We start from the raw sequence: 10,879 nt of genomic DNA on the forward strand, positions 1-10,879 counted from the left end.
ACTTTGACTGTGTTACATTCCTAAAAGGGGTTTATCTTCATTTCTGTATGTCATGAGAGAAATGTTTGTGCTTATCCAAAAGAGAACTGGGTAGCATTCCCGCAGGATACCTTTGGATGTGCTTTCTGCTCCTAGGTGAGACTCTGGAAGAGACAGTCCGACGGGAAGTTGCTGAAGAAGTGGGACTGGAGGTGGAGTCTCTGTGGTATTCCGCTTCTCAGCACTGGCCGTTCCCAAACAGTTCACTAATGATAGCTTGTCATGCCCTGGTCCATCCACAACGGAGCGAGGTAAGCAGGTGGGCAGGCAGGGGAATTCTCCTTTTAGTTGGGCCATTTATCTTGGTGTAGGATGAGGGTGAGAACCGCTTTCAGCCCAAGGGCCAAATTCAGTTTCAGAGAAACTCTTGGGGGCTGTATTCCACTGGTGGCAGGGGTCCAGGACGGAGTCAAAGGCAACAGGGGTGGGGCCAAAAATATGAAAAATGCCAGCATATTTCGACTTAAAGCTCTTCCTGCCAGTAACTAAGCCTCAGGAGAAGCTTTTCAACCTTTTAGAAGAGAGGAAAAACCACACAAAAGCCAAGAAACCAAATGAGTGGTATTTTAGGGGAAAGAGGGTGGGACCAGGGGAAGGGGATTCAGCCTTCTGGGGTACCCCGGAAGGCCAGATCTGGACCCCAGGAGGGCCAGATTTGGCCCCAGACCTAAGGTTCCCCACCCCTCTCGTTTAGGAGCTACCAAGCCAAACTTTGTTGGTGAGGTTTATTTAAATGTGTGATTCTTGAGAAATAACCCTGGTTCATCTTGGTGGTTCTGAGTTTAAAACAACTGCAAATAGTTCTGGGTCATGTTAAGGTGTGTTCCCTTTCCCAGCCCCGCTTCTCTCTCCAAGTTGCCTGACTAGCAGAACTGCAGAAGTTACTTTAATAGTCATGAATACCTATTTAGCATTTATATAGTGCTTTTTGCTTGATCAAAGCACTTCACGTACATTCACTTGGTAAGCCTTTCAACAGCTCTATAAGATAGGTTGATAGTCATATCCCTACACTGCATGTGGGGAAAGGGGCTGACACAGTAGTGCATTGCCTGGCCAGCAAGTGGATTTGTGACAGAGGTGACATCTGAACTTGAGACTTCCTGTCTCGCAGTTCAGCCTTAGCCATAGCACTACACTAGCTCTTGTCAGGACACTGCAATTTTTACTTTGTTCTGATTTTATTTATTTATTTATTTGCAGATTAGCATCAACAAACAGGAGCTTGAAGCTGCCGAGTGGTTCAGTCATGCGGAGGTGGTGAAGGCCCTTGGAAGAGAACCGAAGCTTTTCAAAGCAAACGATGAAAGCCTCTCCTTTTGGGTGCCACCTAAGCAAGCCATAGCCCATCAGCTGATCCAGGAATGGGTTAAGAAGCAGGCCTCTCTGCCAACTTAGAACTATTCAGCCATTTCCTGTTTCAGGTAAAAATGTTCTGGGTGCTGGTACTAATTTTACAAATGGTGTCCTAATTTCAGTGGCCCTCCACGCAGGATTTTTATTGGCAGAGGGAACTGTACCACTTAGCACTTTTGTCTGAGCCAAAGAATTTGCTGTCAGATCTTGTAAGAATATATCACCTGGGTGGGTTTGGGGTGCTGAGTGTGATTGTCTGTCTGCTGCCTCCTCAGTCCCACAGCTAGGCAAAAAGGAATTTGTTTCTAACAATCAGTGACTATCATTCCCTTCCCAACACAATGGCCCAGTGCTGTTACATCTGAAAAACGAATTCTGTATTTTGTCAACCCATCCTCTTAGCTACCAGCAACAACCAACCTCTGCCATCTCTAAGCCCTATTGAGTCACTTTTACAGTAATGAGGGCTAGCTTGCTATGAATATGTAGGTGTGTCTTACAACATATCCTGTTCTGCAGTCAGCTGTAAATATTTCATGGCATTTATGATTGCTTCATTTATGCAGTTTGCTGGATATTTTGAAGCCAGAACTTTGCTAATACCCTCAAAGTACAGCCATTTGCAGAAAAAACAACAAAGCATCCTGTGGGGCCTTAAAGACTAATACAAAGTAATCAGTGATGACGATGAAGACCTATATGGTTGGCAACATTTAATTGATTCAGTGATTTAGAATAATTGATTTTAAACCCTTTTCTTCAGTGTTGTTGAGATTTTATATAATAATACCACCACAAAGAATATCTGTTCATTTCTCTCATTGAGAAGCCCAAGGAACATATCAACTGATTTCTGTTGGATTAAGTATCCAAAGTGGCAATTTTTGTTCTTAGTGCCACCTTCTATTGGGCTTTAGTGATTATTCAGGACACCTCTTGACACTTAGGTGATCCGTGTTCAGGTTGCTATATGTTTGCATAATTGTGTATAAAATTACCAGAAGTTCTGGCATTTTGCAAGGTCTGAATAATTTCAAGAAGAAATGATATCCCAAGAGAATTGGTGCCAAAAGTTTTAAACAGCGTTGGGCTGGATACATTGACATTTTTTAGTAGAGGGAATCCTATAAGCAGCCTGTAGCTGGGTAATTTGTTCTGTTTATAAGCTGTGAAATAGGAACTTCTTTTGCACACAGTGGTAAGCCATGGGTTTATTTAACCCATGGGTTGTTGAATGCTAAGTTGTCATGATGTGCAACCCAGCTGCACTAACAAACTGTGGTTTGTTAACCATGTTAAAGAGAACACATTGTTTGTTTTTGAGTTGTGAACTCTTGGTTGTTTAAACCATGGGTTGTCATTACATGTGAACTGAGAACCGTGGGTGGTTCATGGGTTGTTTCACCAGGCTACAGAGGTGGTGGGCAACAGTGCAAAAAAACAACCCAGCCGCCAGTACTACAGCCCTGCAAAGGCATTTGGGATACAAGGAGCGAGCAGGCAAAGAGGGAAGGAAACGAACAGCTCAGGGATTGAGAAAACAAACTGCGGTTTGTTCTATTGCCTGCCAGACAAACCCTGGGTAGGGCAACAAATCATGGGTTAAAATGGATTGAATAAACTCATGGGTTAGTGTTATCTGCAAACCAGATCAGTGTAAATGCCAGACTTAGCTTAATCTCACCTCATGAATTCACCCACCCCTAATTTATTAATCCAAATAGGAGATATATAAGAAAGCAATAAAATATGTTTTCCAATCCTGCCTAATTGCCTGAGTAGTTGATGAATACATTTTTGGATAATTAAGGTGCTGGAAGCATTTCTGGTCCATTTGTGCAGGGGTAATAATTATAGTCCTTTACTTTAGGCCTGTCTAACAATGTGACATCAGGATCTGTTGTCCAATACTTAGAAGATGCTAGTAGAAAAGCTGTCCAGTTATAATCTTTTTTAAAATGGGAAGGATTTAAGCCTGTGTGGGTCTTTGTAACTGATTTTGTATATGCATTCTTTCCTGAAATGAATTGCCTAAGCAATTTGATCTTTGGGATTAAAATTGCTGCTTAGACTTTTGAAACTAGCCCAGTGGAATTTTTAATTTTGTTTTAACGGCATCATGTCATATCATGATTGCTCTTGAACAGTGCTCAGTTTCAAAGTAAATTTGTCATGAAGCAATGAGGTGGGGACGGGAATTCGGTTCTGAGGAAAAGCAAATCCCCTTGGGCTCATGGAACTAGTTCTGCAGCAATAGTTTTGACCCTGGCGAGAATCTATTTGGGGAGGAAATGGTATGGTTACTAATATATGTCTAATTCCTGGAATTGCATTCCTTTGTAATTATTTCATTCTGCCCCAAGGGCTCAGAGGAAATGTATTATATCTGGATATACTTGAATATTTTGAAGGAACAGTTCAGCTTGTTGAGACAGATCTCAAAACACCCAAGTATTTGATCTTGTTAGCCCGCTTAAATCACCAATTAATACCAGAGGGACTGCAACAGCTTCTCTGCCATTTCAAGGCCAGTACTTTACTACAATTGATTTTATTCCCTGAAAAGGATCCAGGAATGTCAGTTACCAATGCAAGAGCCAGGAATTGTGGGAGCTGAATGAGATTTTTTTTTTAAAAGAAGAATGCATAATTAATGTACAGTATTTTTTATGTTCATGATCACCAAATTTAACAGCTAAGAAAATGGGTAATTGGGACAGCCTGACATATACCATTTTGCAACTTTAATGGAATGAAGTAATTCCATTAATGATAACTTATCATATAGAGTGGCATACATTTTGCAGAACCGGGAGAAAAATTAAGGAGGTGAATGGGACTAAAGGCTTCTAATATAGGTACCCCTACTGGATTTTGTCAAATGCTTTTTCAGCATCCAGTGAGAGTACTTGTATGGGATGAGTAAAAAACCTCTAAATCAATTAATCCAGCAGCAGGTTTTTCTTTTTTAAAATGCTAATACTTAGAAAAACTGCCTGGCAAGCACCACCTTAGAAGAGGCATCCTTTTGTCTCTGTTGTTCAGGACGGAATGCTTGTTCTAAGATGGTCCTGGTTATGACATGGCTGGACATCATGTAAAAAAATGGAAGCATGATTCCCCCCCCGCCCCCGATATACTGTTTATTCATATGCAGGTTTATACATATTGAGCCAATATGATTGAGAATATTGATGGGGAATTCATATTGATTGAGAATTCATATTATTATGGCACAATCCTACGGACTGTGCCATTGCTGCTTGGAAGCCCCCAAACTCAGAGGCTTCGAAGATTCCTGTGCCCTGCCGGGCTGAAGTTGGTAGGGTGGGAGAAGTGGTGGAGATGAGCTTTGCCTCCCTGTCATCTGATTTTTGAGTTTTTGCTAGATGGGCTTTTCAGCTAGTCTAGTGAGGGTACTTCGGAGGGGGAGGGAAGGAGGCTGGAGGAGACTCAGGTTAAATTGTATACCGGCGTCTCCAGTTTCCTCTTCTCTCCACCCACCAGAATGCCCCCTCCCAGGTCGATTTTTCCACCTCAGAGAGGCAGCTGCTGTGGTTCTATCCACACTGGCTGCAAGGGGACAGGGTCGGGGGGGGGGGTTGGATCTCCGATTCCCCCTTCCGAGGTTGGAGGGTTGTCTCCAACCTCAGAGGGGAATCCAAGCCATCTTATGGTCGCTGGGATGCTCACCCAGGGACCATAGGATTGCTCTCTTAATTGATTAATTAACTGCAATCCTATGGTCCATGGGAAGGTGCCTAAAGGGTGTAGTTCAGATCTTCCGCTCCAAGGGTGGAGAGAAATGTGTGCTCTCAGAGTGAGGTTTAACCTCGGATGGCCCCTCCCAGACCCTGTGGAAACCTCTGACATCTGTAGAGGCAAAGAGGGGAGAGATCAGGAGGCATGTCATGGATGGATTGGGGGACATGCCCCTAACACGGGGGGCGGGGGTGGAATGTACACCAGCCCTGAGGCTGGCCTACATAATGTTTTCCCCATTGGTTGCAATGGGAAGGAAATCATTAACGAAAAAAGAATCCTGAAAAAGGGACGGAAAACATCAATGTGGCACCTCTCCTCCTTCTGCCCTAGGAGGTCATTTGTTTGCCTTCAGATCTGCCTGTCCTCACTGGTAGGACTGCTGTGCCTATTTTTTTAAATCAGAAGACAGCCTTAATATACATGCATGCATGCCTGTAGGCATGTGACAGTGGAATGGAGAAACTGTTTTGCAAATTAAAATGATGAAGAAATATTCTGACAGCTGAAATACTCTGCATGAATTGATCAACTATGGATATAAGGTTAGGCATTTCTTTTTAGTTTTATGCAGTCATTTAAGTGAATCTGGAGCACGAAGTAGAAAAGGCTTAGTTCTGCTGTTGTGCACTTTGATTAAAAAAAAAACCTCTCAAAGTTATTGGCAATCCAGATCCGGCACAGAAATCCTTCCTTGCCAAATCCGTTTGGATTTTCCATTCTGATGGTGCATTTTCCATATATATTTCTTGATGGAAAATATTCTGAGGTGGTCCCCTAGAGTAAAACACTTGTGTTGGAGCTGATCTTCGCTAGATATAATTATACACATGCCAGTTAAGTTCCACTTTAAAAACTCTCAAAGCCTACAGCATCAAAAATGTGATACAAGTAAATAGGCAACTGAGAAGCTCATACTCTACAGTGATTTATATAAAGCTCTCTTGGAGTAAAGGCGCTGATTTTCCATCCCTTCTACTTCCCTTCCCTTGTGCCAACTTTCAGTGGCCTTTAGTACTTCTTGCAGATACTAACTGAAATTGCCTTCCTCACAGTATTTACTGCTGCTGCCACAGTTCTTTTGAAGTTCAAATTGTTCACCTATTTTTTAAGGGGCTGAAATAACAAGCTGGAGTTAATTTTTATTTCATGGTTTCTCCTAATGTAATTACTACTTTCTTGTCCTGGAGCAGCTCAAAAGATATTTCCTTTGGGTGCTAAACTGTGCTCTCATCTGACTACTTTTTCTTTGCAGAAGTATTCCATTCGCCCAGATTTCTTCCTCCTCCCATCTGGGAATGTTCAGTATACTACTTCCAACTCTTGAGGGCTCAGCTATGCTCATGTTGAGAAAACGCTGCAGAAACAGAATAAAGTTGCAGTGATAGAGAATAAAGTTGCAGTGATAGATGTGTTCTGAGGATCCAGTTCGTTGAACAGCTATTTATATAGATTTGTAGCTCAGTCCATGTTGAAGGCTCAGGGCAGTCAATTGAAAAGTGTTAAAAAAAAATTAGTCTATAATTTTGCCATTTTAAAATATCACTAAGGGTCCCTAGTTCTCTGTTACTTTGACTCCCAACACTCAGCCCAGATAGGGCTTGCAACATTTTCTACAAAACGTTCAGGCAACTCAGGATGGGGGTGGGGTTAAGTGTGGGATGGCTTGCCACCAAAAACACTACTCTGTGTTGTCTTTGCTCTCTGAACTTGCTATAAACGGTAAGAATATGTCCTCGGTGGAAATCAGATATTAAGGGAAGGATCCAGTGGTGTCCATGTGCTAGCATAAACCAATGCTTGCACATCAGTTGCGTTTGCTAGTGCAGTGGGAAATTTGGCAGTGGGGCAGTGACAAAAAGGGGCTATGTTCCTTTAAAACAAGGTGCATAGGGGAGTGCATTCCTTTTTTAAAAGGAAAATAGCTCCTTTTTTGCCTCCAAATTTCCCTTTGCAGTAGGAGATGCTGTTGATTTTGCGCAAACATTGGTTTATGGTTCAACGTTAATAGCACTAGTGCATGGACACTGTTGGATCCTTCTCAATAAGAGGTATACAGAGGAGTTTATCTTGGCTATCTCTCTGATGCCTTTATAGACCAAACCCACATAGGGTGTAAGTTGGTGCAGATGATGAAACACAGATATAAGGTGCTCCGAGCACTCCACCCTAAGGAATTCCTAAATGAAGACTTAAATTTCCATCTACTGGTCCACTAATAAAGGATAGAGCCAAACAGGATCATTAGGACTTTTTTGAGTAGCTTCCCCAACCGGGTGCTCTGTATGTTTTTGACTACAATTCCCTTCATAACTATTAGACATGCTGGCTGGGGCTGATGGGAGTCATAGTCCAAAACATCTGGATGGCAGCAGGTTGGGGAACAGTGTTCTGAAGTTAAAAGATGCTGCTGAAGATGTCACTAAGTAGTGTGAGAATGTTAGATTGAGTGGTCGTGCTAAAGTGAAACATAGCTGGTAATTGAAGAAGTACCTGGTCAAGTCTCAGTGCAAAAGACAAGTAGATGAATGAGAGACCGCAACAGCATTACTTATATGCAGTTGGCTCAGCAACATTTTCTTTCAGATTGTTGTTTCAAAACACTTGCTCATTGGAAGATTATGTAGGGGCGTTAATCATAGGCAAACAGCATAGGGCTTTTACTGTCCTGAGGGTTCAGACCAAGCCAACAGGTGTTTGAGAGAGCTATTTTAATAAGAGTGACTGTAACTTGCTTGCTTGCTTAATTTAAGTTACTACTTTGATGGTGATGACTATGTATTTCTAGCTAAATATAAGATGCTTTTTTTCAGAAACCCAGTCTGTTGTGTTGCCAAGTTCAGGAAGACATACATGCTTGCTGCAGCTGAAGAGTAATGAATATTAATCTGGCTTCTGCAAGAAGTGCAGAGATCAAAAGCTCCATTTTTTAAAAAAATGTAGGATTCTTATTTTAAATGGATTTTCAGATGGAAGCTCTATCAGTTGTATACAAGTCACATTCAGTTCAACAGTCTGCTTATTAGTCAAAATGTAGAAGGCACAGCAATTGCCTTTTCTTCAAGGTTTAACAGATATTTCAGTCAAATCGAAATTGACCTGTTGCTCTCTGAGAAACGGACCCACATCCCTGGACCAAGCCAATTCTCCATTGTTCACAGTAGACCTTTGATAAATAAACTTCAGATTTGTTTCAGTGGAGAGGGCATGCAGTTGTATAAGCATGAATCATTTTCATGTATGGTAGATATATTGGTCTTGGCAAAGTGAAAGGGGATGTGCAAGAATTTTAGATATCTTGAGAATAGTTCTGAACAATGACAATATTTCTTGTTTCACAACTCTCTTCTCTCCAGGGATGTGTTCAGTTCCAACTGAAGGGTGAATTTGGAATTTAGCAGTGAATGCCAGTAGTTCTTTCTGTAGTTTTAAAATGCTTTGCACATGGATTGTGGTCCCTTTGAGTTGTGCCCACTTATTGCTACCTAATATAAGAGTAAATGGAATCTGCTGGAAACAGGCTGCCAAAGCATTCACATGTATTGGGGCGGGGGGGAATACTCAGCCCATTCACTGTAAGAACAATCCAACAGACTGCCTGTGTTCTTCCAGCTGAAAAAAGAAATCCTAGCTATTCTATAGCTGGGAAAGTAATTCCCAGGGAGAGGAACTTGATGTCCAACTCTCTCTTAAACCATCCTGGTTTTCAGTAGCAAGCTGTGAAACCACTAATTGATGCTGGAACGCTTACTTTTCAGAAAGCTGATAATGACCAGACAGAATTCTCCATGATACCTAGTGTTTCTCCACAAACACCAGCCAAGAAGTTGGAGGTATGGAATCCCCTGTGACAGGGGGCGAAAGCATCATTGCTCTGAAGTTCTGCTCTCTGTAATGTGTCATTGACTGCCACTGGTGCATGTATGTGTGAGAGAGTAAGAGAAAGAAATATACATGATTTCGCAACACAGTAAGCGTTCCAGCAGAAATCAAAACTCAGGTTTGCATTTTCCTTTTGGCATTTTAAGATATCTTTGGACCCAAGTCATAAGACAAGTTAATTTAAGGAACTTCAAGGAAGAAATGCTTCCAACCCCCTCCTTATTCTCCCAGCACCCCCACCCCAACCCACCTTGTTCAGGATCTTCCTGACTCTTCAGAGGACACAGGAAGCTGCATGGAGAAGAGGAAATGGGCAACTTTCATTCTATGAACTTCCTTAATTTAAGTTAGGATTCAAACATGTTATGTTTATTGTGCACTTAAGAGTTGTTTGCTGTTAAGTGATGACTTAATGAGACTTGGATTAAATTTTGCTGTAAATCTTTGTCATAGTGAGCAGTGTGTGTGTGTGTGTGTGTGTATAAAAGCAGTATCAAGATTAAAAAAAAATATTTCGAGCTGCTTAAGAACTGAAAGGTTAGAAGAACATGCAGGCCTCCCATTTTGAGTTTCAATTGTTTTTGCATGAGACAGTTGCATGTTAATACTGACAGGAGTATGAAAAATTACCAGACAAATAAAAGTAAAGGGAATAAAAAATAATTTTAGTAATAGTGCAAGATGTAATGAAGGGAGAAAAGGAAAACAAATGCTCCAGTTACAATTATTATAAACAGTGGGTTAGAGCCAACAGTGAGCTAGTGGATGTCTCTCCCCACTGCAGCCCTCCATGCCTTCTGAAAATTGGCTCTGGAAGGGTTTCTTAGTTCTCCAGAGCTGATGGGGGGGGGGGAGGATGGGAGACATTGCCCCCTCCCAGTTCCACTGATGGAACTGCTTCCATCAGTGGAATGACAGTGTTGGATCCAATCCAATATATGGACAGAAGGAAAACTTCAGGATGACCTAGTAAGCTTTTTTTAAAAAAAATACAGGATCAGTTGTTTTGAAATCATACTTGTTCAGTTTCACAATCTGAAGAGATTACAACATCCTCTGGCAAATTATAGAATTAACTTGTTAATAATACAGATGGGGAAAACAAAAAGCTGTTTTGAAATGCATGTATTAAGACTGCAATAGGAGAACTCAGATCTGACTCCGTAACATCTGGTCTAGAACCATATAGTGGGCCTGAGCCTTCTGCTAGTGGCAGCCTCTATGCTAATGCACTAGTTCAGTCCCAGAACAATTGCTGTGTAATTGCTTTGAGCTTTTGAGATTCAACGAGACAAAAAATGCGCATGTACAAAGAGCATAAACCCTTATCAATAGTGATCAGTTAAATGGACTAATGTTGCCTTCCCTTAACTGCTTGACCTCATTGGTATCTAAAATAAAAGCAGAAAGCTTCTCCTGTGCCATCTGGGATGCCTAATTGTGTAATATTGTAGAGAAACAGAAAGAAGCCTCACTGCATATTAAAGAGAACCACATTATTTGCACATTTAGCAGGAAATACAAGAAACCCAGGCAGACTTTCCAAACAAGAACACTCTCTTCACAAATGGCCCTTTGGGACCTTCCAATTTAATATTAAGTTACAACAGGAAGAAGAAAATGCTGTAAGGAAACAAACTTTTGCCAGTCTTTTAATGCATATTAAAAAAGGCCTCTAGAAAAATATCTGCAACAGTCCATTTTCTCAAGACATCTCAATTTCTGACACACATTTTTATGTATACAACTAGAAAACCGATTCCATAAGCAATCTCGCAAGTGAGAGTGAAGAAACTACTCACATGTATTTAAAGCTGCTTGTGCAATAGGTCTCCTGAGA

The 10,879-nt window shown here is 41.4% G+C and overlaps 1 protein-coding gene across 5 annotated transcripts in view; it reads left to right on the forward strand.

Annotated features, from left to right (window-relative positions):
* Window positions 1-10,462, forward strand: part of NUDT13 (nudix hydrolase 13) — a 28,665-nt gene extending 18,203 nt beyond the window's left edge. For 3 of the 5 annotated variants that reach the window (XM_084845630.1, XM_084845632.1, XM_084845631.1), the window contains 3 exons: window positions 136-290; window positions 1,243-1,463; window positions 8,916-10,462. In XM_084845630.1, coding sequence (XP_084701756.1) covers window positions 136-290; window positions 1,243-1,437 — 350 coding nt within the window. In that variant the 3' untranslated portion in view covers window positions 1,438-1,463; window positions 8,916-10,462. Of the gene's footprint in view, window positions 1-135; window positions 291-1,242; window positions 1,464-7,970 lie in introns of all 5 variants that reach the window. The other 2 variants (XM_084845629.1, XM_084845633.1) reach the window with 1 other exon arrangement.
* Window positions 10,463-10,879: the final 417 nt, after the last annotated feature.

This window comes from Heloderma suspectum, chromosome 3 (assembly GCF_057233095.1).
Source record: "Heloderma suspectum isolate Gila_16-S chromosome 3, 16-S_ref, whole genome shotgun sequence".
Lineage (NCBI taxonomy): Eukaryota > Metazoa > Chordata > Lepidosauria > Squamata > Helodermatidae > Heloderma > Heloderma suspectum.